Below are 25,133 nucleotides of genomic sequence, written 5' to 3'. Positions count from 1 at the left end.
AATCATTCTGCAAATTTTTTATTTAATCACACAAGCCTCATTTATGCAATATTATATATACATTATATTATACACCAAAAGATTCAAATAAATAACTTATTTTGTTGATATATTTCCCTAAAATGCAATAATTTAATTTCTTTAGTGAATTTTTGATTGATCAAATTGTTTTTATCTTAAATACAAAGTATGTTTTTAAAACATTTTTTACTTAATTATTGCTCTGAATATATTGTTCTTTCAGCAAAATAACAAGTATGTATACACCAATTAATTAATAAACTAATTATTTCAATCATTTATTAATCCGATTAATCATTTCATCCCTTGTTATAAGTAATACTCTTACAGAGGTCAGTATTGTCTGAGCTGGAGTTTCTGGGTCGTCTCTTGCTCTGACCTTCTAGGGAATTTCCTGGGACTTCCTCCTCTGGGAAAATTGGCAGCGAAATGCTTTCCACTTGATCTTCCAACTGCTTGTCTGAGGTCATCATTGACGTCTTTCCTTCCTGGCAATCCTCTACGCTATAGAAGCAGCTGGTCTCTCCTTATATAATGTATGCAGTGCCTTGGAAATGTATGCACAACCCTTCTGCTTTTTTTATATCTGGTATGAAAAAGCAGACTCAGGTGTTTACAGAACTGCTATGTTTACACAAATTTTTAAAAGAGCTTGATGGTACAAATAGCTTCAAATCAATCCACTTTTTAAGAAAGCGTTCAAAAGAAACTGAATCCAGAAATAAGCCCAGACTTTACCCTTATCCAGTTTATTTTGGTGTACCCCACGGTTCTGTTTTAGGCCCACTTATTAATTTTTTTCTAATTTCCTTTCTAGTAATATTTTGAGGCTTAAAACACATTTGCAATATTGTATTAAAGTGCAAAGATGTTTCAGCACAAACATAAAATAATTACATTTTAACACATATCTTCATAATTGTTTTATGTTTCGCTATAAAATTAAGCTATTATTTTGTTGCTCAGCATTAGTTTTTACTAAATACAAAGCAATTGTTTACTCTGAAATTTATTTATAGCTATCCTAGTAAAGGGTGGTGAATACATATACCTGTCACACTATTCAGATATTTTGTTTTTGGAAATCAGCTTCATGATTATGGACTGCTTTTTTAAACAAGGTGGTGGCAGGCACAGTTACAATTTAATGGCTTGGCTGGCAATCTCATGTGTTTGAATGGCCCAGTCAAAGTCCAGACCTAAATTAAATTATTCTACTATATTACTTCTGATGTTTTCCAATAGTTTTTACTCTAAAAACCCACAAAAACCTGCGAGCGAAACTGAGAAAGCATAGATCGGAAGAGTTTTCCAGGTCATTTGCAGCTTTAATTGTGTTTCGTTCCAAAGGTAAATGAGATTACAGGCGATTAGTGAAGACGCTTATTTCAATACAGCACACTGAGAGTTCAGGAACCACAGGAAACCACCTGGTCTCAGTGTCGCTAGGAGAAAATAGTGCACCTGTCAAGTGGAAGTAGTTTCTAAAAACAATGAAATGCTTGTTTTCACCAGTTTGCTTTTCTAAAAGGATGTTGGAGCATCTCTGTTACGATTTATTCCCTTTGCATTTGTTCTTTTTTAATTTGCTGACGTGTTGAACAATTTTTCCTTCTTCTTGTAAATACTGTGCAGCTGGAATGATTTTTTTCTTTTTACTTTTGGACGTTATGCGTAACCGTGGCAACAATTTATCGTCTTTTATAAAACAGGTAGCAGCTGGTTGGCATCTCAAAAGCTCAGATAAAGCCTGAATTACAACAAAGAGTTGAAAAGATTTCATGGACCAAAAAACAGAAAGAGAGAAGGAGGAAGTTCAAACCGTCTCTCCTATTTATCATACAGTCTATTGTAAACCCTACTCCAACATCCTTCTGAAATGAGGTGGATTAGTCGGGTTTGACAACAACTGATGCCGTCATCCAGGACATGTTGCTGTGGAATATTATCTCTGCGGCCCAGATGTTGAAATGTTAGCATGTCAAACAGTCTTCAGTCAGAGGCCTCTTCAGATTCATTGGATGATTGACTGCTGCTGGAAATCCTTTCTGCCAAACAGCATCACCATCCACAACAACTTTGAAGATACCAGTTAAGACATTAGATTTCCCTTATGGATAAAATATTATTAAACTAAATTAATAGTAGCTGTCACATGAAATTAGATGTCAAAATAAAAACAAAACTTATTTTAAAAAGTTAATTACAGTACAGTATAAAGTGTTTACAAAAAATTTTTTACAAGGTTATTAAATTCTCTTGTGTGTATGTATATTTGTGTGTGTGTTTTGTTTTTGGTTTTTTTTTTAGAGTTGGCGTTGCCCTGTGATACACCTGAAGTAGTCATATCAGCAGGTAGTTGAATGACTGAAAACATCAAATATGTAATCGTATGCACAAATATTCAACTATTACAGTTTCACCGGTCCAAGCAGATCTCCTTGGTGCTGACGGTTGTCCTCTTCCCCCAGTGCAGATGCTGGTAGATGAAGTCAAAAACCGATGCTGTGGTCCTTGCAAACAGGCTGGTCCACTTCACGGCCGCCACCATCCCCTGAACAAAACGCCCACAGTACTCCCCAAACAGCGTAGTGTAGCGGGCCAAGAGGAGCAGACTCCTCCCCAACTGCTTCCCGTGATTCACAATCAGTTTGACTCTTTGGTCATGTCTTGCCATCATTACAAACTGTGTAAGTTCAGTTAAATTGTCATTATTAGTCGTGGTTGAGTTGGTGAACTTAGTCAGACACTCCCCGAGGAGAAAAAAAGGTGTGTACGCCTTTAAATTTCTCAACCGTCTCTTACAGATCCCAGCTGTCCAATCAGAGCAGAGAAAGTTCTGTTTCCGGGAGTGTTTGGTGATGTGGCTCTAAAATCCATCCGAGGAAATAAAGAAAAATTAAAACCAAACGGATTTACCTGAGGAGCATCCGCACAGGTGAGTTAAAGCTGATTTTTATTTCAAAAATGCACGCCACCGACTGAGGTGCGCAGCTGTCAGGCGGAAAAAAACAGAAAGTCAGTGAAGCTCAGGAGAGGCTGCCCTTATTTACCTTTAGCAGCGTTAGCTCGCCAAGTAGCCCCAGCTAACTCACTGCTCCGTGGGAAACAGTCAGTTTAAACGCTCAGCTTCCACCGAATTGTTCCTCCGTCTCCATTTTATAGCATTATTTAAAAATGGCTGCCATTTAAGCTCTGGAAGTTCGCCGTCAGTTTGCGCGTTTAGCTAGCAAGAATCTTTTCTCCACTAAAAGATCGACGCAGCCGTAGTGGAACGTCCAGGAGCTTCGGAAGCGTTCGGCTCCTTTCGCTCTAGTCCGGAAAACAGGGATAAGGGAATCTCTGCTAATGTGTAGCCGTTTGAATTTAAAGTGAAATTCAGCTGCTCCCGACTTGTTTATTTATCCCATGGTGGGCGGACTCTCCATATCTTTTATTTATGTCCGCCTCTATCAACTGCAAATTAATTTCTTTACACGTCACCTTTAAAGAGCCATAAACTATAAAGGCATTAAAATTCATCTTGATTAACAAGATAAATGACGTGTTATTTTTGAAGAATTTGTCTCATAAACCTACAGAAAGGACAAATAAGCTCTTTTTGTTGATTTTCTTAATATAAATCTAATAAAAAAAAGGCTAGCTTTAGCGATTTCTGCAGAGAATTTCCACAACAGAATGATAAAAGTTGAAGAGTAAACCTCATACAAATTAAGTTTTTTTCCCCCTACATTTTCCATGAATATGAATTGCTGTAAAGTATATAACTAATTTTTTATTAAATGTTCGTTATTTTTCTGAGTAACATAGAAAATCATAGAAATATTTTTGTTGTTCCACCAATGTGACAAAATAAAAAGGAATAAAATATATAAAAACAATCCAGGGAATGTGTAGGATACACTTTTTTACATTATGAAATGTTTAAATTTATTTATGAAGCTCTTTCAAAACATGAGCTGCACCAAAGTTTTGTGTAACAGCAAAACATGCACTAATAATAACAGTAAGACAAAAAAAAAATTATAAAATCACTCCATTAAACAATAAAAGTAGAGATAAATCCTGTTACACTTGGCTTGAATGTAAGGCATCTGCAGCCTCTAACAGTGTTTTGTTCTTTGAACCTTCATGGCTAAGTGAAACTGGTTTACTTCTTCCATCTACTTGTTCTTGCAAAATAAATAAATATGCCTTGAACTATGTTTATTCAGCTTCATAGGACCAGTTTCTCAGGATATCTGGTGCAGATGGGCTTCCTGTTCAACAGCTGCATTCAGGAACACTGCAGAGTTGATTTATGTTTAATAAAATATGTCTGCAGTAAAAAAGACAAGGAAGCCTTTAAATGTTTTCTATTGCTTTTGTCTCTTCACAGTCCCGACTTTATGTTAAGCCGTCTGGCCAACGTCCTCCAGGAGCTTTCTGGAGAGGAGGGCGCAGATGGAAACAAACAGGTGACTTCAATTCACACAATTTAAAAAATAAAAATGAGGAATATCATAATCAGCTGTTATTTGAGCTTCTAAATGTGTAATTTAATGTGATCAGCTCTGCACATTCAGGTCATTCAGTTCATATTTTATTACATTATGGCAAAGTTAAATATGTTTTAATGGGATTTTATAAGAAATATTTTTTTAAAACACGCAGAACTGCTTCTTACATGTTTGTCTTCCTGCAATTTGCCCTTTTAATTGTATTCTTTTATCTGCTGATTACAAAATTTATTACTTTTTATTTGCAACATGGATTTAGAATTTTATCACCATATTTTGTTGTATTATTGTACTAATGATAAAATTAATGAAGAACTATTTATTACATCTTTAACTATAACTTGTTTATTTATTTGGATTCCCATTAGCTACATCATAAAATAACATTTATTACTAAGACAGCTACACACACTTAATATGACATTAGTAACATAGCATATTGATTCATAAATATACAATTATAACACTTTATTTTAATTATAAACACCACAAACGGAAATACTGCTTTTCTTCAGGAAACAATCTACTTTAAAAAGTGAGAATTCACTGATCTTCACAAAATAACTACAATTAATTGTATTTTTCAAATGTATTGATATTGATTGTTTCTCTTGTTGGATAAACAGTGGATAAAATAGTAAAAATAACATTTCCAGCAGTGTTTTTGTTAGAAATTTTCATAATAAATGAAATGTCCACTTGTAAGTCATGCTGCTGTGCTTCTTTCATGGTATAAAATTTTCTAAATCCCAGTTTGAATCTATAAGTTGCCCCTTTTACACTGATACCCCCCCAAAAAAAACAGTTTCCTTCAGAAATCACATAATTGTTTGCGAAAAGGAATTAATAAAGTTTGCACTTTTAAGTTATGCTTTTTGTCTTACTCTTGATGTAATTATCTGTGTTTAAAGGGCGTACTGGAGCCTCAGCTCCCCGCTGCAGAGGGCCAGACTGCAGTGGACGCCGAGGTTCCCGAGGACGCCATGGAGAGGCTGGCCCACCTGGAGCAGCTGGTGGTCCAGCTGAAGGAGCTAATTCGAGACAAAGACGCTCAGCTGCTGCAGCAGGAGACCGAGCTGACCAAGAAAGATGCTCAGCTCAAGGTAGATAACCTCACAGGGTTCCTTGTTTTTCTGCTAGCTTGTTTAAAGTTGGAGTAAATGTTTCTCCTGGTTTCTGCAGAACGAGAAAGAAGAGGCGGAAGCTCGTTTCACCAAACTCAAACTGCAGGCGAAAGCCAAGATGGCGTCGCTCAACAAGCAGATAACGGAGCTGAAAGGACAAGCAGAATCAGCGGTGAGTCCAAGAGTTTACCTACAAGCTACAGCTGGGACATTTCCTATTTTAATCTGTTTTTGCCCTCTTTTTTTCTAAAACAAATTACAAATATTAGACAATATTTTTAAAAAGTGGCTTTCATCACGATCATTTCTTTTGTGAGTTGGATGACTGAGTATGAGAGTCAGGCTACAAGAATTTTAGTTTAATTATGAGCGTATAGTCATAACATTAGCAGAATAAAGATGAAAATAAACCTTAAAATTATGAGAAAGTCGTTTTTATTTAAAAAAAAAAACCTGCTTCGATAGAGTTCAGCTCTTCTAGTTCTTTGTTTCGAAGTTTTGCTACTGATAAAAATCTGAGGTTAATGTGTTTAAAAATTAAGTACTTATGAAGTATTTATGTTAAATATTAAGTACCGTCCATAAAACTGATACCAAAGTATAACTTCACAAGATACTCAGCATTTCTTATTTTAATTTTTTGTTACTTTTAAAGGAGTTCTCATAAAATTATTACTTCATTCTCCGAAAACTTTGACTTTAATATATTAATTTGACTCTATTGTCGTATGACTGCCTCCTTGAATTATTGTGACTTTATGCTCGTAATTAAAAAATCAATCTTAGCCTGAACCAATTCAAACTGAAATAATTAGAAAACTGTAAAACATCCTCGTCAAACAAGATGGCTGCCCTAAACACTGGTGCAAAAATAATCTACAACCCACAAAAATGTGACTTATTGCCCAGCTTCAACACAAACCCCTAAATTAATTTCTCTCTTGTACATTAATCTTCTCCATCAACGCGTTTCGTCTTCTGCAGACTCCAGACGGTTCTTTCTGCTCTGCCGGCGCCGCGGCGGCCGAGGAGGAGCTTCAGGATCTGCGGGCCAAGTTGAGCGAGGAGGAGGCCAGCAGCCGGCAGCTGAAGGAGCGACTCCTCGCCACCGAGCTGCTGCTTCAGGAGAAGGAGGCTGCCCACGCCGAGCAGGTGACCTTAGTTACTCAAACTAACTCTACTGATGAGGTGTAGCTAGTGTTTAATTAATTTAACTTGGATTGGTTTGTTTGTTTTGCAGCTGCGGGTGCTGCAGGTTGTTATCGCTGAGAAGGATGTCCGTTTTCAGGAGCAGATTCAGAGACATGAAGAGGAGCTGCTGAAGGTCGGCACACAGGAAGGCACTGAGCTGCAACAGGTAGCAAACCCAGCTAATCTCTACACAAATCCTGCACTCCTAAGGTTGTCCAGAGCTAGGATGAAGTTTTTCGTGCAGTTTCCTCAGAAATGAGAGAAATGGTTGGTTAAACATGTACTATATTCCCCATATTCTGGTTAAGTCCTTGTTTTAGCTTCATTTTAAATCGAAGTTGTGATGCATCTAAATCTTAAAGCTTGTATTTCTGATCTCCCAGGCGCTCCAGGTGGCTCAGCAGCGCTGCGCTGAACTCGAAGAGGCTTTGTTCTCTCGCTCCCAAGAGCTGGAAATGCTGCAGCAGGAAGTGAGCAGCGCTGACCAACAGAAACAGGTAGAGATCCCGAATAACTGAAGCCCTGATAGCTACTGTGTCCGAACTATTTTATTCAAAAGTATTCATGAGACAGAAAAAAACTAAAGAAAGTAAATTACCCAATTTTTTCTGTAATTCTTATTTTATTTTTCATTTTGGACATCTGCCGTATTAAATAAAAGCCACCAATTTGTCAAATGTTTTTAGGTTCGGTTAACAATTTTATTCTAAGTTGTCAGAACAGAATTTGGGTCACTTACGTTCAGAAAACATGCTTATCCATTTGAGTTTAATAAATTAAATAAAACAAATTTGGTGCAGCAGTAAAAGTTTCTGAATGTTCGTCCAGGCCGAAAGACGAATGCTTTGTATGAGAATTACATTAACAATAATAATTTTACCCTGATTAAAAATAACAAGCTCAATAAGCAAATCTATTGATTTTGAGTTGAGGGCCACAAAAAATTTATTTAATGGCCACAAATGGCCCCCAGGCCGTACTTTGGACACCCCTGGTTTAGGTTCACATTTTGTTTAGAGCATGTGTCAAACTTAAGGACCGGGGGCCAATTCTGGCCCAACGTAGCTTTTTATGTGGCCCTTTAGACTCCAAATTACAGCAATAAGTCCCTCTAGTTTTTAACAAATCCACAAAATGAGCAGATCCCCACAATTATTCTGATTTCATTGCAGTTTTCTCTGAGTTGGCCAGTTGGTTTAATTGACTGCTGCAGTTATAGTCCATGGTCGACACGTCGAGTAATAAAATCACATTTAACATCATACATTAACGCAAATATAAAAATTCTTTATAAATATTTATAAATTGGCTCCATGAAATCTGTGATTGTGATTACAAAAAGCCCCACAAAATCCAATCACAGCTATTTATTCATGTTTTAACAGTTTAATGGGTTTTATCAGTACTTTCAACCGGCCCTTTTTTAAAATATTCCCAAATGAAAATGATTTTGACACCCCTGGTCTAGAGGTTCTTTTTTGCAAAAAACACAAACAAACATGATTTTTATTTATTTGTTTTTCTTCCAGATTTTGACGGCTCAGTTTCGGAAGATGGAGCAGGAGCTAACTGAGGCCGTACGACTGAGGCAGGAATGGGCCGAGCAGGTCCGCCAGGGCGACGCGGAGCTCTCCGCCCTGAGGGAGGCGGTGCTCATCAGCCAGCAGCAGCTGGAGAAAGAGAAGATGGAGGCCTCCAGGTTGGAGGCGGAGCTAATTCTGATGGAAGAGGCACAGCTAGCGGCTGCCCAAGCGCACCAAGACGCCTCAGAGAGGGACAGGGCGGAAATCACACGGCTTCAGAGCGAAATCAGAGAAGCAGAATCAGCCAGGGAGGAAACCATGGAACAAGAGAGGTCAGAGGTTGATGACCTGCAGAAAGAGCTGGTGAACCTCAGGGAAGAGCAAGAAGGTGTGAAGAAGAAGGAGGAGCTACTGGCTGAGATCTGGAGCCACCTTCGCTCCCTCGCTCCTGAAACGATGCCGGAGGGCGACCCCGCTGACCCCACTCTGCTCCTGGACTCGGTGCGGTCCGTGGAAACGCAGCTGATCAGGCTGAAGGACGAATGCGGAGAACTGAGCGAACAGTACGCCCAGCTCACCCAGAACATGGAGGCCCTGCAGGGTAAGGGTTTTGCTGCTGTCGTGGGTTAAGCTCGTGGTTCTGGTTTTGATCAGTTTCCACGTCTGATTTCCAGAACAACTTCACATAAAAACAGCAGAACAAGAGGAGGCCGATGTCAAGATACGACAGCTGGAGCAGCAGATCGTAGAAGTCAGTCCATCTTGATTTTCTACTTCAGTTTGTTTTATTGCCTTTTGTGTTCATTGTTTTATTTGAAAACATTTTTCAGACTACAAAAGTCTTAATATTGAAGTTATTCACATTTTTCTTCCATTAAACCATAATTACCCATCTTTTTTTCTACAAAAAGAAAATTTACTGTGTTGCGTACAATAAAATTTGGCCGCCTTTAGTCTGATACTACTAAATAAAATCCAGTAGGCCTAATTAAAGGTAAGCAGGGTTAGGTTCTGAGGTTCTGTTTAGTCTGAGGTGTGAATGTGTAATCGGACCAAAAACGCAAACTCTGGTCCACCTACAAACCTCTGTCTCGGTTTGGTTAAAGTAAATTCTGATGCGGTTGAAACGCCAAGCGGACTGGAAAACGTTCTAAAAGCAGGAAGCGGACTACAGCACAAGGCATTCTGGGTAAATACAACCAAAACAAGCGTGAGGGTTCAGCTCTAGAAAGAGAAATGGCTTCTGGTCTTTGACCTGAGACAAAAAGAAAAATCCTACAGCTGCTAAAATCTGATGCCACTCCATTTTTGTTTACATTTCGTCAAGAAGAAAGTTGCATTCAGTGTCTTCTTCATGTTTACTTCAGTGGTTCTTGGTGCAGCGCCCTCCACAGGCGAGGAGGGAAACACTTTTTCAAAGGTTTTGGATTGTTTGGCACAAAATCAAATCACACCACCTGAAAATGGAAAATTATATTTTTTGGCTTTTACCTTGTCTGGCTTCTTCTGGTGCAAAATTATGATGCATGTCTCATGTCCACCACGTAAAAGTCGGATGAAATGCAACATGACCATTAAAGCTGCTGACACCTTATAATAATCATATCTGATTTAGTTGCACACTTGGAAGTGGCAAAATCAGATTTTTTTGGTGGGTGAAAAGATCGGAATTGGACCGTTCGGACTGCCACGAAAAAGTTGAATTTGTGTCTCATTCAGCTGCCGTCTAAAAGTTGCAAGATGATCTATCTCGACTGGCTTTGGACGCCCTTACTAAACTAAGTGCAGTTTGCAAAGTCACCTTTTCCTTGGAGGTCAGAAGAGATGGACGCGTTCTGTCCTCCCTGTTCCGGGTCACAGCTTTAGTCTGGATAGGTGATCTGCACCTGTCTAATGCAGGCCAGGCGGGACGGTGTCTGTCTGCTGTCTGTATGCTTCATCTCAGAGGGAGGAAGAATATTTAATCCCCTCTCCACTGAGCCGACCTTCACCTTGGACTACAGACTCATGAGCCACGCTGCTAATTCAGATTTAAACTGGGAGAATATTTCAAAACATAATCTACATAACTGCGTTTTGTTTTTATTTGGAGGACTTTTATTTTTAAATATTAAACTATTTTATCTAGATTTAGTAAAACATCATATCCTCTTTTCTTTTTTTTCTTAGATGTCTGACACTGAAACATCTCTGGATTCATCCCAACCTGATAAAGGTAAATTAATTTTTGTCTATATGGTACACTTCATAAATTAAATGCGAATAGCAACAAAATTATTCATTTAGCAGATTGAATTCTATTTTCCTTATTTGGTCAAGTCAAGGACAAAAAGTCCTGACATTTATTTTATGTTTACAATCTAGGGCAGGGGTGCCCAAAGTGGGTCCTGGAGGGCCAGCATCCTGCATGTTTTAGTTCTCTCCCTGGTTTAACGCACCTGGATCAAATGATGGCTCCTTAGAGGCCTAAGAAAAACATTGGCATGCTGAAAAGGTTGTTGATACCACCAGGGAGAGAACTGAAACGTGTAGATGCCGGCCCTTGAGGACCGACTTTGAGCACCCCTGATCTAGGGTATGAATGTCGTAACTAATTATTTTAGTCATTGATTATTCTGCATATTTTAAATTTAACCACTTAAGCTTAATAATTGGTATTAGAAATGCATAAAAAATACAATTGAGCAAATCGGTTCCTTTTTTACATAAAAAATAAACATGTGAGAAGCTAAGCCACTTCTGCTTAACATCAATACAGTGTAAGCCTAACAAAAATGGGATTTTGTTATACTTCTTTGCAATAATTTGAGGCTATTTAAGATGATTATCATAATTTATTCTGTAATTTCAGTCACATTAAGTTTGAACATTACATTTAAATGCCTCGATCACACTATCATAATGTGGAGTTAGTCAAAAATATGTATTTTTTTATTTTTAACTTCTGCAGAACATATTTTGGCGCTGGAGCAGCAGCTTGTAGAAAAAGACAATGAGCTAGTTGCCTTACGAGAATCCATCATAATTGCTACAAAGCAAACCTCAGGAGATGCTGAAATAAACCAAAGTCCGGATCAAGATGCTACCGCGGCTCCTGCTGATGCCGTGGAAGACGCACAAGATGAAGAAACCACCTTAGTTGCAGAAGACACCTCCGTCCTCTCCATCCCTGCTGATAGTGAAAGCAGCCCGGAGCTCATCGGACTCCAGTCCGAGTCTCCTGAAGAATCAAAGGGAACCTCCTCAGATGAGATGGTCACCAGTACTGATTCGGAGGTGGCCCACAGCAGCTGGACGCTCCTGGAAGCCATGAATCAAGACGGCGCTCAGGAGTGGCCCTCCGTCCCGCAGGATGTTGGTCAGTCCTGGGTGGCAACAAGCATGGAGCAGGAATCCTCCCAGCCGTCATCCGTGGTCCAAGTCCACCTGACCCAACAGAGTTCCTCCTCCACCGACGAAAACGTCAGTCTCTTTGCTCAGACTTTAGCCGAGGAGCTGCAGAAGAGGTACGGTGAGCTTCTGGCAGAGCTGCAGGGGCTTAAAGACGCAGCTGCAGCATCACAGGAGAAAATCAAGATCCTAGAAGAGGAAGCACAGTCTCTCACTGTCGCTAAAGAGGAAGTTGAGGCTGAAACACTCAGGTTGTCCCAGGAGCTAGAAAACAGCAAAATGGTGGAGAAACAGAGTGTTGAAATGCAACTTCTGGAAGAATTGGAGATTTTAAAGATTGAAAATAAAACCAAGGAGGAGAAGATTGAGGCTTTGCAGGCAGATTTGGAAACAACGCAGCAAGCTCTGTCTGAGCAGGAAGGTGAAGCGAGGACGCTGAGCGCTCAGCTGGAGGACGGAGAGCTTCTCTCCTCCGAGCTGCAAAAGAAGCTTCATGAAATGGAAAATAGCCTGTTGGAGCACTCTCAGACTTCAGATCGCCACAACGAATCTCTATCAGAGAAGGACTCTGAGATTCAAGAGCTGCAGCTTCTTCTCACCCAGAAAGCAAAGGAGGTGACGGAGCTTAACGACAGCATGTCCGCCAGGCTTCTTCAAGCAGAAGAAGAGAAGTTTGAGATGAAAGGGGAAGTGAGTAAACTCAAGGAGCAGATGGAAGAGCTGGAGAAGGTCAGAGATGATCAACAGCAAGCATCTAATGATGACGAAGAAGTGGTTACCTTGAGGAACGAGAAGGAAGCTTTGGAAATGCAACTGGCAAACACAAAGAAGAAGTTGCAGGCTGCTCTGGTTCAGCGCAAGGAACTCATGAAGAAAGTCAGCGAGTTTGAGAAGGAAGCAGAACGATGGAAGGAGAAAGACGAGACAGAAGAAACTTCTGAAAAACTCCCTCAAAGACCTGAGATTCAGGACTTGGAGGACAAGATCATAAAGCTAGAAGACTCTTTAAGATACAAAGAGGAAGAGGTGGAGGCTCTTAAGCAGAGACTTGACCATCAGGATCAAGTCCTTGCAGAGACAATTGCTCTGAACAGAAAGCTGAGTGAAGAACAGCCTGAAGCCACCTCTGAAACGGGCATCTTGCAGTCTCAAGTCACTTCTCTTGAAGCGGAGTGTGAAACGCTCCAGAAGAAGTTTCAGGAAGCCCAAGAATCCCGCAAGGAAACCATACGCAAAGCCAAAGAGAAAGACAGGCACCATCGCGAACAGATGAAGCAACTGAAAGATGATTTCAACGAGCTAACCGAGCGATTTGACATGCAGAGCAGCGAAATGGAAGGTCTTCTCGACAAGCTTAGAGAGCTGGAGGAAAAAGCGACCTCTGATGGAAATCCACAACCAGAACCGGCGCAGTTGTCTGCCGTAAACAGCTGGGCTCAAGAGGATTGGGTGGACTTTGCTGCATCTGAAACAGATTCATTGAAACCACAGGCAAACAATCTCGATCAGCATCCTCTGGAGCCGTCTCCTGTTGCATCTACACAACTGGAGGAATCTCTTAAAGTTCTTCAAGACGAGATCCAAAATTATCGGCAAGTGAACACTGAGCTGGAGAAGCAACTACAGGAAACTCACAGTAGCCTGTTGCTTAAGGAGTCTGAGATACTTGAACTGTGTAAAGACCTGGAAGGACTGAGAGAGAAGGAAAAGCAAATTGATGCTCTCTATGAGGAGATGAATGAACTTCGAGAAAAGTATCTTCAAGCTGAAGCTTATACAGAAACCCTAAAGGCAGAGATAGAAACTGCATCAAAAACTACTGCAGAAGCCTCCATGAAAACTCTTCAAGCTGAAGTGGAAGACTTCAAGCAGTTCCTAGACAACAAGAACTGCGAGATATCTGAGCTCAGCCAGCAGCTGAGTGAGCAGAACTCCCTCATACACTCAATGCAAGACTCTGTGTCTGAGAAAGATCAACTGATAAGCTCTTTACAGGAGGAACTGAAGGCAGGGCAAGAGAAAATGCACAAGCTGCAGACTGACCTTCCACAAAAGCAAGAAGAAGACAGTGAGGCAAAACTCCAGCAGCTTCAGCGAAAGCTTCAAGCTGCTCTGGTGTCTCGCAAAGAGGCCCTCAAAGAGAACAAGAGCCTAAAGGAGAAGCTCACTTCGGCCGAGAAGATGGTTGCCGAGCTGCAGCAGAAGATCGATTCAACAGAAGAAGAGCTTGAGAGTCTAAGAGGCGAAAGAGCAAAACTTATCGAGGAGGTTGATCGGACCTTAGTGGAGAACCAAAGTCTGGGGTCGTCGTGTGAGAGTCTGAAGCTCATAATGGAGGGAGTAATCAATGAGAAGGACGCTTGTAAGAAGGAGGTGGACTTGGCAAAGGAAGAGGCGGCAAGGGTGTGTAAGGAGTGGGAGGAGAAGGTCCAAGGGATGAAGGAGGAGTACGAGACTCTGCTCAAGTCTTATGAGAATGTGAGTGACGAGGCGGAGCGTGTGAGGAAGGTCCTGGAAGCCGCCCGCCAAGAAAGACAGGAGCTGGCGGCTAAAGCGAGAGCTCACGAGACTGCAAGGCAGGAGAGCGAGAGACGAGCAGAAGAGGCGCAGAAGGAGGTGGACACAGTGAAGGACAAAATGAGGAAGTTTGCAAAGACAAAACAGCAAAAGATAATGGAGTTGGAGGAGGAGAACGAGAGACTCCGAGAGAGGCAGGAAACTTCAAAACAAGATGATTCCTTCATCAAAGCTGAAGCAGAGCGCCTTCAGGAGGAGATGAGAGCTCTGCAAGCTGAACTGGAAGCTGCAGCAACGGAAAGAGATGCTCTAAGGCAGCAAGTTGAAGAGGTGAATGGAAAACTCGCTGACATGGAGGCAAATCAACTCAGCTCTGCGCCTGTTGTAGAAGAAGTCATCACTGCAACGCAATCAGAAGCCATCTTGACTGCAGCAGAGCCACAAGATGATCTTGCGGTTGCAGAAGAAAAGGAGAAGGCTCAAGCTTTACTGGAAGATAAACTGAGGGAGATTGAGATTCTGAATACAGAGAAGGAACTCTGGCAAAAACGAGAAGCTGAACTAGCATCTCTTGAGCAAGAGCTGCAGGAGAGCAAAAATAACGAGAACCGTCTGGAGAAGAACCTTCAACAGAGCAACGAGAGAGAAAAACACCTGATTGAAGACGCTTCAAAGAGAGAAGCTCAGCTCAAAGAACTCCTTGAGAGTCTTGAAACCGAAAAAGACAACCTGGAGGAGCGTCTGATGAACCAATTGGCCCAGCTCAACGGGAGCATAGCCACCTACCAGCAAGAAGCAGCAGACAACCGTGAGCAACTCGCTGAGACACAGCGAGAGGTAGAGAGGCTGGAAGCTGAGGTCCAGAGTGAGAGAGACCGATCCGCCAGGCTGGAGGAGGATGTGAGGCAGGCCCGGCGAGAGAGAGCCGAAGCCGAGGCAGAGTCTGGAAAGCAGAGGGAACTGGAGCAGCAGCTGAGGTCTGCCCAGAGGGTCAAAGAAGGCAGCCAAAGCCGAGCAAAGCAGCTGGAGGAGCTACTGAGGGAAAAGCAACTGGAAGTGCGGCAGCTTCAGAGGGACTCCATCCAATATCAGGAGAAGATCAGTGAACTTGGACGTGAAGTCAAAGCCCTGCAGCTAAGCCAGGAGGAGCTCCGAGGCAGGCTGGAGCAGTCAAAGATGGAGTCCGCCAAAACGTTAGAAGATCTCAAGAGGTCTGAAACAGAGATGGAGAGTTGTAAAACCGAACTAGCGGAAGCGCGGAAAGAAGCAAGTGAGGCAGTCTCTGCAAGAATGGCCATTGAGCAAAGCTACCAGCAGAAAGAGGCTGCGCTGAAGGCTGAGGCGGAGCAGACTCTGGACTCTGTGAGATTCAGACTGGGAGCTGAGCTGAAGGAGACAGAGCTCAGACTGGAGGAGGCCTACAGTGAGCGGGAGAAGGAGGAGGAAGCTGCTATGGAAGCCAGAGAGGTGGCAGAGACAGCAGAGAGGCGAGCCCAGGAGACCCAAGCCCGTCTGGATGAGACTCTAGCCAGGTTAGCCGCCTTCTCTCGCAGCATGTCCTCCCTGCAAGACGACAGGGACAGAGTTCTGGATGAAGCCCGGCAGTGGGAGACACGTTTCAACAGCGCTCTGCAGGGGAAGGAGGCTGAAGTCCGTGAGGCTGAAACACGCGCCAAGGAGCTCGCAGATCAGCTTCAGAAAGAGACTGCGCTGAAGGAGGAGTTGGAGCAGTCTGTAAACAGGTATATCTCTTAAATATGTTTTGCTACATTTAAATATTACATTTCTGCTTGCATCAATATCTGTTGATGCAACCAAGATGGCTGTCGGGTACAAAGTTCCCAGAAAAGTGACGTCACAGGAGAACTATGTATTGTCTTAATTTTTGTTTCTGACAGTACAGCATTAAATTTCAGCCATGAACTAAAAATATTTGTCGTTTTAGGTTACAGAGAGCAGAGAAAGACTGGCAGCTGAAATTGGAAGAAGAGCAAAAGAAAGTCATGGAGCAACAAGTGGTTCTTGATCAGGAAAGATCGAAGCTGGAGGAAACTTCATCCGAGTTAGTATCTGCTCAGAACGAAGTCGGCGTCCTCAAAAACACGCTGGAGAGTCTTGGTCAGAGGGTCCGGGCTCTGGAGGAGGCAGTCGGCAGACAGACGGGTGAAGTGGAGCGGGCCAGAACCGAGCTGAGGGTGAGGGAAGCCGAGGAGAGGCGTCTGTGTCTGAACGTGGAGCAGCTTGAGACGGACCTGCGTTCCTCCAAGGTTCTGACGGAGAGTTTACAGACGGAGCTACACGAGAAGGAGAGGAGGGAGGTGGAGCTGCTGGGGGAGAAGGAGGTAGCTGTCGCACAGGTAAACAAATACTTTCTTCTTCTAGCAAACAACTACAGGTAGCATTACTGCCATCAACTGGTACGGACTGGGACCTACAGATGCATTCTCTCATAAATTCCTCTCTAGGGATTAATTTCATCCTACTCCAGATTTACAGTTTTAATCTGTTTTTCGGTTTCTTTTCCAAAAAAGAAATTACAATTGACAGATTTTTTTTTTTTAAATGGCTTTTATTTCAGTTATCCTTTCTGTGAGTTGTACGACAAAATATTAAGACAAGTTGTCTTGGGGTGCATCTAACAATTATTTTAATTATGGATAAATCTGTTGACAATTGTATGTATTTTTGTTGATTTTTTTAGCAAATGGTCTTTACACTCTAACAATTAATTGATTAATAAGATGAATCGTTTCAACCATAGAGGCTACAATAATTTCTGTTTAATTACATGAATATAGTGATAATATTAGCAGAATAAATACACAATTTTACCAGAAAATTACTTAAAATTAAGAGAAAAACGTCCTTTTAAAGAGGAAAGCTTCTAGATTTTGAGATCTAATGTGATCATTTGGTCGTTACAAAGTCGTGCTACTGAAATTAATTTGATGCCAATACCAAAGCATAACTTCACAAGATTCTCAGCATTCTGCATTTAATTTTTTATTTTCTTTATTCAAATTGGAGTTTTCAAAAAATTACTTTATTCTTCTATGTTCTAGTAATATCAAGGATTTATTCTTGTATTACTTTATACGCTGACTTAAAAAATTTTTTTTTAAAAACATAGCCTCGCTCTAATACTTGTTCTTAGAGTTGGCCTGAATTCAAAGTCTAAAGATGGCCGCCCTGGGTGCTGACATCACTCTGAACTATAGGAACCTAAGGAGCAAAAAATTTATTAAAACTCTTTTCAAATATTTTGTTTCTGCCCTTTGTTTCCTCCAAAAGGCAGCAGAGGAGGCGCGGAGAGAGGCTGAGAGCCGGGCACAAGATGCCGAAAGGGAGCTGGAGCAGAGAAGAGGAGAAGTGAGGGATCTGGAAGGAAAACTACGGGAAGCACAGGAGGAGAGCAGCAACTGGAAAGGCAGACTGGACTCTTTCACCAAGGCGATGGGATCCCTGCAGGACGACAGAGACCGAGTGCTCAGCATGTACAAACAGCTGGAGGAGAAACACCTGCAGGTAACCTGAGTGCAGGAGTGAAAAGCTTGATCTTCACAGCAGTTAGAGACGAAAGCTTTCCAGATGAATCTGTTAAAGGACATAAAGTTTCAGTTAAATTTAAATATACTTAATCTGAGTTATTGAAGATGGTAAGGAGACTTTCTAACCTCAAAGACGTGGAGCAAGGATGAATCATCCAGATATTAGTAGACATATTTGACAAAAAAAAAGATTTTTCTAGGAAATATAACTTTGACATTTCTGAATTTCTAGTCAAAACGCAGAAGTTTCTAAAATTAATCTCAAAATTTCTATGTTTGTTTTGGTGGAAATTTACTACAGAGGCCCTAATTCGCCAAGTAAAATCAATCTTGCTTATAGAGACGATGCTTTTGTTTCTGTATCAACTGGCTGCCTGTAAGGATGGCCAGCGGCGCCCTCTGCTGGATGGCTGCCAAACTACAACACTAAAAGAAGATTTTATCATCCAGAAAAAGAGAGAAAAAATATTAAATCATTCAAATGGAAATTATTGAGCTTGTTTTAATTTACCATGTGATTAACTGATTTATTGATTTTTATTGCATCAGACCTAATCACAAGTCAATTAAAGGTTGAACCTGTTTTGCCCTGTGCGTCGTCTTACAGGTGATGATGGAGAAGGACGGTCTGATCCAGGAGGCGGCAGCGGAGAACAACAGCCTGAAAGAGGAGCTTCGCTTTCTGCTGGTCCAGAGAGACGACATGCACGCCGAACAGGCCAAGCTGTCGGCTCAGCTCCATGGATATCGAGACGAACTCACCCAAGTGTTAAGCATGAAAGACTCCCAACACAAACAGCTTCTGGCAGCTCACAGGGAGCACATCTCAACCTTACAGCGGGAGCGTGAGGAGCTGGAGGCTCAGCTGAGGAGCAAAACCTCAGAAGAGACGCAGAAAGTGGAGATGGAGACTCTTAGTCGAGCCTCACAGGTGATGGACGCGCCTGGAGCGGAGGTGGAGAAGCTGAGGGAGCAGCTGCAGGCGGAGCGCGACCGAGCCGAGGATCTGGAGGAGCGGCTCGCCACCGAGAGCAGAGAGTTGGCCGAGCTGCGCTGGGAGGGCGGCGTGATGCGCACCGAGTCAGAGAGCGCCCAGGAGAGGGTGGCGGAGCTGGCCCGCGACCTGCTGATCGTAGAGCAGCGGCTGCTGGAGGAGACGGACACCACCAAGCAGCTGAGGCAACAGAACCAGCAGCTCGCCGACGCCATGGAGGCGCTGCAGCAGGCCAGAGAGGAGGCGGCGCAGAAGGTCAGGGAGCCGGAGGAGAGGAACAGGGCGGCACAGAGCAGCACTGGAGAGGTGTGGGGCCTGAAGAATGCCCTGCAGGCCCTGCAGAACGACAGGGAGAGACTGGTGAGCTGAAATATGCTGCTTCGCTTCATGATAGGAGCATTTTATCAACACTTTCCTTCGCTCTGTTTTAGCGATGCTGCTAATGATTGTATTAGTGATTAATTTATTGATTATCCTGACGATTGCAGAATGTTCCAATTCTATTCTGTCCAAATTTTTATTTAACCACTTCAGCCTTTTTCTTTTTTTTACAGTGGAGTACTAATGCCACACTAAGAAGATAAAAAAATGTCTAGTTACAAGAACTTTATCCCAAAACATTGTTTATTCTCATGTTATTACAACTTCTTATAATATTTGGACTTTATTCACATACGACTTTTTTTCTCATACTACGACTTTATTGTCATTATTTTGACTTTATTCTCATAATATTGTAACTTTATTGTTAAAATTTAACTTTACTCTTATATTATTTTGACTTTTTTTCTGGCAATATTCTGGATTCTCATATTATTCCGACTTTATTATCGCATTATTTTGACTTTCTCAATTTTATTTTATATGTTTTCTTAGTGTAGCCCCAAATATTTTTTTATATATTAGAAATAAACTAAAACTTCTAATAAAAAAAAAAATATCAATTCCTTTTTTAAATGAGGAAATCTACAAAAAATTTCGGTGAATGATTATTTGTAGCAAAATATGCGTCTGGAAATACTTCTAACATCAACAATTGAAAAGCTCAACCTTTTCTACTTAAGATCAATGCTGATTGATTGGACAATAAAAGGTGTTTTAATATTAAATTTTTTTTTTTATTTTTTTTTTTACCAAATTTGAAGTTCTGGGGAGAATAAATTTGCATAAAAATTTATTTTTTAACATATTTTAAGTGTAATATATATATATATATATATATATATATATATATATATATATATATATATATATATATATATATATATATATATATATATTAATTTTTTACAGTTTTGGCATAATTACTGCTCTGCCTCTATTGTTCTTTCAGCAAATGGCCTTTTTTTGAGTTTGTATACTCCAGATAACGATTAATCGATTACTGAATTAGTTGAGGATTATTTCAGTAATTGGTTAATCACAATTAATCGTTTCTGCTCTGTTCTCTTTATGTGCAGCTGGAGCAGCTGAACACGCAGACGGCCGAGCTGAAGAAGCAGAAGTCGGACCTGGCTCGGCTGGGAGCCGGCGAGCTGATTAAAGTCAGCCAGGAGCTTTTAGAGGAGAAGAAGAAGAACGAGGAAATACTGGAGGCTGTGACGCGGCTGGAGAGCGCGGCGGAGAGAAGCGAGCAGGAAACAGAATCCCTCAGGTTCCACTTCTCCACCAAATAGAAAGAGGAGTACACTTCCCCCAAAACACGTGGACATTTTGAGATTCATCTCAGAAATTTTCTACAAAACAAATCTTAGAATTTAATTTGTTTTTATAGAAACTTTCTGACATTAAGCTGAAAGTTTCTTTCACTTTATACGAGGAGAATTTTATTGCCCCTTTCCTTTGTTATTAGCATCTAGTGTAGCTAACAATTATTTTACTGAGCGATTATTATGACAATTGGTTGGATTAAAAAAAATTGGCAAATTCTGCTGATTTTTTAAATTTTACATATTCAGCCTTTTTTTTTTTTTTTTACATCTAACAACTAAGGCCATGTGAGAAAATGAAATTGCAACTAAAATTAAAAAATTGCAAGAATAAAGTCAAAATATTAAAAATTTGCTAGAAAAAAAATCTAAAATTTTTAATCTTGTCAAATATTCTAGAAAGAATACGGAAATTTCTGAGTTTCAAAAGTCGGAAATTTTCAGATTTCTCTCTAGAAAAAAACGAAAAAGTTTAATTTTATAGAAACTTCTTGAAAATTCCTGAACTTAACCTCAACATTTGAGTTTTTTCTCAAATTGTTTTAACTTTTGGAGCTCAGAAATTTCCAAGTTTTTTTTTCTAGAAAATTTCTGAGATTAATCTAAAAATTTGAGGGCTTCTTTTCTTGCAAATTTTAAATTTTTTAAATTTTCTTGTTTTTTTTCTAGAGAAATTCTTAGATTAATCTCAAAATTTTTAGTGTTTTTGCCTAGCAATTTTTTTTATTTTTTTCTAACCGTTTTTCTAAAAAAAAAACAATAATAATAATAATTCTGAGATTAATCTTAAAATTTATGGGGAGTTTTCTTGCACATTTTAGATTTTTGGAATTCGCTAATTTTGTTTTCTAAGACATTTTGGGATCTCAGAAACTTTCTAGACAAAACAAGGAAATTTCTGAGTTTTTGGGTGGAAATTTACTCTTTGTATTTTTATTATTTTCTTTCAATAAATCTTTCTGCATTGTTAAATTTAAGTGGTGAAATCAACTTTTTTTTTTTTGGACTTTCAGGCTGGAGCGGATGGACTTACTGGCTCAGGCGGAGCAGCTGAAGCAGCAGACGCTCGCCACCCTCTCAGAGAAAGACCAACAGCTGCGGCAGCTGGCCGCCATGTTGGAAGAGGCTCGTCTCCAGAAGCCCAAACTCAAACGGGAACAGCTACAGAGACAGGCAAGCAGATGAAAATATGTAATTTAGCAAAGTGTTTTTTTTAGTTTATTTATGTCTAAATCCCTGCAGGGCACAGAGGAAGAAGACAACCCACCTGGAGCGCCGCAGGAGCGATGCAGCCTGACCGACGGCCGATCCTCCAAAGCGGAGCTCCTGGAGCTTCAGCAGAGGTATTTATCAAACGCTTCATCCAGGAAATAGCACAGTAGATGCTGATTTTTGTTTTCTGTACGTCAGACTAGAAGAAGAGACTCGGCAGCGGCTGGCGGTTGAGGAGCAGCTCATGGCGACACAAGATCTCCACAAACGGTACAAACTTTAAAAATCAAAACTACAAAAAATAATAAAAAACTAGAAAAAATTATAGCAATAATAATAACCCTGGATATAATAAGTAAAATAAATGATTAAAATAATTAAAAATGTAATTTTACTCATATTATCTAATTAATGTAACAAAATAATACAAAATACTATTATATGGTAAACACATTTTTCATCAATATAAACAAAATGAACAACAAAATATCATATATAATGTTAAATGATTTTTATAATCCATTAATAACTAATAATAATCTAAATAATAAAAATAAAGTTCTAAAATAGATATTAAAATTCAGGAATAGTAACAATATAAGTAGTAAATGCATAAATAAATTAACTATAATAATAATAATTTTAAAATATATTTTGATTTCCTTGTGGAAGCTATGATTGAGAAAAATAAATTAACAAAACTTGCAAGATAAAATAGAAAATCTATTATTTTTTAATTAAATTTTGGAAAATTATGTAAAAAAAATTAGGCATAATTTAAAATTAAAAAAATTATTTATAATATAAAAATTGAATGAAAAATTAAGAATATAAAGATCATAAGGATAATAAGTATGGATGTAATAAAATGAGTCTTTAAACTACAGCTCTGGTTAATATTAATTCAGTTTATAGGGAAAAAAAACAGCAAATAGTGCCTGAAAATTATTTATTGATTTATAGAGCACTTTACAGAAATGCGGCGTTGTCCTTCATGTTACCTTTAATATAACTTACATACACACTGTTTTATTCATTTTTACCTAAAATATTTTTATCTTAAACCTCATTTCTGTTTCATTACTCAGTTTTCTGCCTCGTGCTTCTGAATTGTTCACAATATTATATTTTGGCCAAAAAAAAATCCATAGTTGATTAAAGCACCAGCAATGAATCACCTGATGTTTTTATTGTCTCCATCAGTCACAGCCAGGCGTCATGGTACTCTGCAAACGAAGGGGATCTTTCTGAGACGGCTGTGTTTATCGACCCGCCAGAAGGCGCCGTCACCCGGGTTAGGCTCATCCGTCACCTGAACAGCTGTAACAATAACCATCCATGATCCTAATGTTGTGTTTTACACTTGCAGACCCGCAGAGGAGGCCCCAGCTTGCTGCGGATGCTCCGCGTGGCGTTCTGCTCCCGTCAGCGAACCCCTCTGCTGCTCGGCCTCTACCTGCTCACTGTGCACGTACTGCTGCTCCTCTGTCTGGGCGGATACCTCTGAAAAACCGTTCCAAATAACACAAGAGAAGGTCCTAGAAAATAGAAATGTGTTGGTTATAATTCTTAGTGTGATATATAATAATTTAACGAAGGGTCCAAAGGATGCTCTGTACAAACGGTGCACTTTAATCGTTTAGCCAAAGTATATACATTTACTTCAGGGGGTGTTTGTTTCAACTCTTTGGTCGTAGGTGACCTCAAGTCACCTACAAGTGGGAGATTTTGCTTCAAAATGGATTCAAAGGGACAATATCTTAATATTACTTAGTAAAATAAACAAATGCAACCTTCAACTATAATTATGGAGAAAAGAAATTGGCTTTTTTGGTAGATCTGAGCCACTGCTCTTTCACATCGAAAGGGACTGGCAAAGGTAGTTCGGCCATCTTATGAAGATCCCCCCCAGTGTGAGGGTTTCCTGGGTTTCCCTTCCAGATCTGATGAGTTGAAAGAAAGACGGTGGATGGAGGAAGAAAAGACGCCACCACGTTTTTTGGAAGTGTTGTACATCATGTGCCTTGTAGATTTGAGCTCCGAGTCTTTCCAGTTACAGGAAAATGTTCTGAAAATCCACAAGATTCTGTGTATTTTACTGGGATTTTACAGTAGGAGCCAACATGAAGCAGAACATAATTGTGAGGTGGATGAAAAATTATGCATGGTTTCTTACATGGGGGATTGATTTGTGTAGTGCACAACTAATGGTTCCCCTTAAGCGCGGCTCTTTATTTGTGAAAACATATGGAAAACTATGCACAAAGTTTCTTCAGCTTCACAACTGATGCGAAATAATTCAAGAAGTGTGAATACTTCTTTAGAGCACCACATGCTGGAGCTAAAATCCTGTGAACGAGTCAAATTTGCCTCGAAAAGTAGCTAAAGTAACTATGCTAAGTAAGCTAACTCTGCTGGGCTTGCTAAGCTAGCTGTGAGATTAACGGTTGTTTCGAGGAAGAGGGGAAACGGTTTGAAAATAAATTACTTCAAGTTGAGTTTATTATGTGATATTTATCTCCTAACTTCCTTCATGCACAAAAATGGTGAACAGTGCCATTTCTGGTTTTACATATCCCCGTGTCGTCTCTCTTTACATTAATTATGCAGTTTTTAATCCGTTCTACAGTACTGTTTACTGTTCGTTTTGGAGACGCGTTTCCCTTTATGTCCATTATGATGTTGCTGCATTCCACCGGATGAAGGATGACATTTTTTTAACGACATCTCCTTTAACTTAGATTTAATGTAATTCCTTGTTATGAAATATAGGTTAAATCGCCCTCCATATATATCATTCCTGTCTCGTAACACTGGGCTGCTAATTCTGCTGTCACATCCTTTACAAATCTTCGGTGTTATTTCTTGTAAATACCTGTTCAAAGGGCTGTATATGGGAAATATATAATGTAATTAAAAATTTTGGTGGTTTGGATCGATTGAAACATTGATCTAAAGTAAATTTTCTCGGTAGGATTTTGTTTACGTCCTCGTTGGGATCATCGTGACTCAGAAAGTTTAATCACTATCTTTTTGAAATCATTAACCGACAAATGAAGCTGAGGTTCAGACACTTTTTACAGTGGGTACCGGTGTGTGTGAAACACTACAGTCGTTATTCTCCATAGCTAGAGGGCAGGTTGTTACTGATGATGACACAAGTTTGTGTTCAAAACTTTTAATAAAGGATGTTTTTAAGTGGAAGTGAAGTTTTGTTGGGTTTTTCTTGTCTTATAGAAGCATAAAAAGTACATAAGATGGTGCATAGTTTTTTTAAAAAGTTGCGATACTCTAGTGTCCCCTTGTGGTGTGATTGCATTACTACACTATGAATCACAAACTGCCTTGGTTTCAGTTCTGTTGGTAAAAACGAAAGAAGCGACGTAAAATTTCCGAGGGTGTTTG

The 25,133-nt window shown here is 40.0% G+C and overlaps 1 protein-coding gene across 2 annotated transcripts; it reads left to right on the top strand.

The window, feature by feature from the left end:
* The first annotated feature begins 225 nt into the window (after positions 1-225).
* On the top strand, positions 226-24,932 carry golgb1 (golgin B1). Of its 2 annotated transcripts, XM_023350213.1 has the most exons (20): positions 228-2,959; positions 4,400-4,478; positions 5,432-5,623; positions 5,703-5,816; positions 6,629-6,796; positions 6,885-7,001; positions 7,219-7,332; positions 8,365-8,959; positions 9,033-9,109; positions 10,528-10,573; positions 11,309-16,007; positions 16,211-16,622; positions 17,557-17,790; positions 18,421-19,167; positions 20,268-20,461; positions 21,530-21,689; positions 21,759-21,859; positions 21,927-21,998; positions 22,932-23,022; positions 23,098-24,932. In XM_023350213.1, the coding sequence occupies exons 2-20, from the start codon at positions 4,410-4,412 to the stop codon at positions 23,233-23,235; spliced, it is 8,340 nt and encodes a 2,779-aa protein (XP_023205981.1). In that variant the 5' UTR covers positions 228-2,959; positions 4,400-4,409; the 3' UTR covers positions 23,236-24,932. The 2 variants fall into 2 exon arrangements, with proteins under 2 accessions (XP_023205983.1, XP_023205981.1); XM_023350215.1 differs by lacking the exons at positions 21,530-21,689; positions 21,759-21,859; positions 21,927-21,998; positions 22,932-23,022; positions 23,098-24,932 and having other exon boundaries at positions 226-2,959; positions 20,201-20,289.
* Positions 24,933-25,133: the final 201 nt, after the last annotated feature.

Source organism: Xiphophorus maculatus, chromosome 17 (genome assembly GCF_002775205.1).
Source record: "Xiphophorus maculatus strain JP 163 A chromosome 17, X_maculatus-5.0-male, whole genome shotgun sequence".
Classification (NCBI taxonomy): Eukaryota; Metazoa; Chordata; class Actinopteri; order Cyprinodontiformes; family Poeciliidae; genus Xiphophorus; species Xiphophorus maculatus.
Note: the sequence above shows the minus strand (reverse complement) of the source record. Positions and strands in the feature narration are given on the sequence as shown.